This window comes from Etheostoma cragini, chromosome 3, assembly GCF_013103735.1.
Source record: "Etheostoma cragini isolate CJK2018 chromosome 3, CSU_Ecrag_1.0, whole genome shotgun sequence".
NCBI lineage: Eukaryota > Metazoa > Chordata > Actinopteri > Perciformes > Percidae > Etheostoma > Etheostoma cragini.
In genome coordinates, this window is record NC_048409.1 from 29,872,023 (window position 1) to 29,875,514 (window position 3,492).

The window sequence follows — 3,492 nt, forward strand, 5'->3', positions numbered from 1 at the left end:
TTGGAGGGAGAAACATGCAGTCAGCAGAGGAGAGAAAAACTAAGTTTAATGTCCAGCTGACTGAGGTCTGGAGACTAACTGACTTTAAACTTTTGTAAAGTATTATTGTTGCAGTTAACAGTCGTGTGCAGCTCTCAGTTTGGTAACTAGTTCTCCTGTAGTTTTAAGGTAAGTTCAGGCAGGTTAGCTGTGTTTGTGTGTTCACTAGCTTTGAAGGTGAGAACTGTTAACTGTTGACTTGTTTAAGCTAGCGCCGCCGTGAGGGACAGTCAGCTGGAAACGCCAGCCGCAGCTTTCACCGAGGACCGGGAGGAACCAGGACTTCACTGGAGGACCAGGACTGGACTATAAAAAGAAATATCTGATAACCTTGTTAAATATCATGATAAAAATAAAATAATAATAAACTATTTCCCCATTTCCAGTGTTTCAGACAGAGGGTGAAACAGGTCTATGCAGACAGACAGTAGGAGAAAAATAAAGTGTTTTTTACATTAATGGGGCATTCACACCAGAAACAGAGAGAGAAAAGAAACAAGCGATGCATAACGAGTGCTTTGTTGTTGCAGGAAACGTCAGCTGTTCCTAAAACTCCCGGGTAGTTCAGAGCTTGTGTTTGGGGTTGTTAACCTTTCTCGTGGCAGAGATAGAGGCAGTGATGTTTCCTGTTTCCTGTAGGGGACTCTTACACCGCCTCAAACCACACTGACAAGTCTGATCTCCTGACACATGATTGGCCAGTGGGAGTTAAGTAGTTCATCAATGGAAGCACCATGCTACTGCTTCGTGATTATTCCTTTACAGTGTCCTTTGTCTATAATAACATCCACTGGTAAAGGGAGATTTTTTCATATTATACTTCCAGCGCCAGGAAGGGGTTAAACTAGTGTAATACACAGCTGAGTTCTCTTAGAGCAAACTTAAAACACACTCACACTTCCTCACACCAGGTCTCAGTCTCTGTGGTCCACCATGGTCCACCCTGCAGGAAGACACAAAGACACAATCAACATCATACTCCAGGGCTGTGGATAATTGACAAATATAACCATCATAGTCAAGGCCGGCCCTGCACATCAACGGGTCCTTTGTTGTATTTGCCGGTCAAATCCGAGGCCATTTAGTGAAGGCGCTGGGGGGAGGCAGGCAGCGGCAGCGTAGGGCAGCAGGTTTTCTCGAGTCACCGTTGTTGAAAATTTTAGATCAAGCAAACATCAAGATCCTTGATTGTCGGTCTATCAGTAACACCGAAAATTTCATTAGGAGGGCTAATTCTGATCATAGTGTGAAATACAGGTTTCAAAAAGACAGAGTGAGACTACGTCAACTCTACAGCTCTCACTAAAGCTTGTTCAAGTCACATTCAGGGCAATGCTAGTAAGGCTGTCGCAGTTTGGTTACACTTAGTCTGGCACAAGCACAAAAGCATAGTGAGCAGAGTACTGACCTAATTTCAGCTACCTATATATCGGTTCAAAGATTGACTAGAAATAACAAGCACGTAATGTGAAAGTACTTTGCTTAAAGTTAAAAGTAAGTTGATTAGATCTTATGTTGTTAATGCCAATTGAATAGTTTCAGGCCTCTGACCTTCAAAAAAATCAGATACACCTTTACTCGGATCCTCCATTAGACATGAAGCAGAGTCCCTTAGTACGTGTCCGTCCATACCTGAGAGTGTCCAGTCTGCAGTTTGGATCCTCCAGTAAAGTAGAAAGCCGCTTCACTCCTGAGTCTCCTGGATGATTGTAGCTCAGGTCCAGCTCTCTCAGATGGGAGGGGTTGGAGGTCAGAGTTGAGGCCAGAGAAGTACAGCCTTCCTCTGAAATAATACAGCCTGAGAGACTACACACACACACACACACACACACTATTAAAGTCATTCACATTTGTCCACTCTTAATCCAAGTAGTCATGTAAAAAAAAAAAAGAAATACTCAGGTCCTAACTGAACAACAACCTGAGAGTCTCCAGTCTGCAGTGTGGACTCTTCAGTCCAGCCGACACCAGGTCCACTCCAGAATCCTGCAGTTCGTTGTTACTCAGGTCCAGCTCTCTCAGACTAGAGGACTGGGAGCTGAGAACTGAGGACAGAGCTACACAGCTTCTCTCTGACAGGTTACAGCCACTCAAGCTGAAAGACATCAGCAATACAGGACGTAAAAAAATGTTTTTTCTTTAAATAAAAATGTAATTGAATCTCCATAGTTAGTTTAATCTGAATAATTGTGTACGTACAGAGCTTTGTTGGAGGCTTTGACCACTGGCAGCAGCCTCAGAAGAGCCTCCTCTGAAGCAGAGTATTTCTTCAGGTCAAACTCGTCCAGATCTTCTTCTGATGACAGTAAGATGAAGACCAGAGCTGACCACTGAGCAGGAGACATTTTATCTGTGGAGAGACTTCCTGAACTCAGGGACTGTTGGATCTCCTCCACTAGAGAACCATCATTCAGTTCATTAAGACAGTGGAACAAATTGATGCTTCTCTCTGCAGACAAATTCTCACTGATCTTAAACCTGACGTACTCAACTGTTTCCTGATTGGTCTGTGAAATACTTCCATCATAGGTCATCAGACCTTGTAGGTGTTTCTGATTGGTCTGCAGTGAAATACCCAGGAGGAAGCGGAGGAACAAGTCCAGGTGTCCATTTGGACTCTGTAAAGCATTGTCCACAGCACTCTGATGAAGATGGTTTAATTTAGGTTTGACTCTGAAGACTTTAGACAGCCGGGAGGTTGTTTGTTCTTCTGCCAGCAGGTTGACTCCAGAGTTGGTGAAGGTCAGATGGACATGAAGAGCAGCCAGGAACTCCTGAACACTCAGATGGACAAAGCAGAACACCTTGTCCTGGTACAGTCCTCTCTCCTCTTTAAAGATCTGTGTGAACACTCCTGAGTACACTGATGCTGCTCTGATATCGATGCCACACTCTGTCAGGTCTGATTCATAGAAGATCAGGTTGCCTTTCTGCAGCTGCTCAAAAGCCAGTTTTCCCAGAGACTCAATCACCTTCCTGCTCTCTGGACTCCAGTGTTGATCTATCTCAGATTTCCCATGATATTTACTGTTCAGTTTGGACTGAACCACCAGGAAGTGGATGTACATCTCAGTCAGGGTCTTGGGCAGCTGTCCTCCCTCTCTGGTCTTCAACATCTTCTCCAGAACTGTAGCAGTGATCCAGCAGAAGACTGGGATGTGGCACATGATGTGGAGGCTTCGTGATGTCTTGATGTGGGAGATGATTTTGCTGGCCTGCTTCTTGTCTCTGTATCTCTTACTGAAATAATCCTCCTTCTGTGGGTCAGTGAACCCTCTGACTTCTGTCACCATGTCAACATACTCAGCAGGGATCTGATTGGCTGCTGCGGGTCGTGTGGTTATCCAGAGGCGAGCAGAGGGAAGCAGATTCCCCCTGATGAGGTTTGTCAGCAGCACACCCACTGAGTTGGACTCTGTAACATCAGTCAGGATCTCAGTGTTGAGGAAGTCC

General features: G+C 44.9%; 1 protein-coding gene across 1 annotated transcript in view; it reads right to left on the bottom strand.

Moving 5' to 3' along the window:
- The window catches only part of LOC117939231 (NACHT, LRR and PYD domains-containing protein 12-like), a 139,572-nt gene that overhangs the window by 118,647 nt on the left and 17,433 nt on the right, over positions 1 to 3,492 (bottom strand). Inside the window, exon 10 of the mRNA XM_034864356.1 lies at positions 1,961 to 2,134. Within this exon, the coding sequence (XP_034720247.1) occupies positions 1,961 to 2,134 (174 nt within the window). The remainder of the gene's footprint in view (positions 1 to 1,960; positions 2,135 to 3,492) is intronic.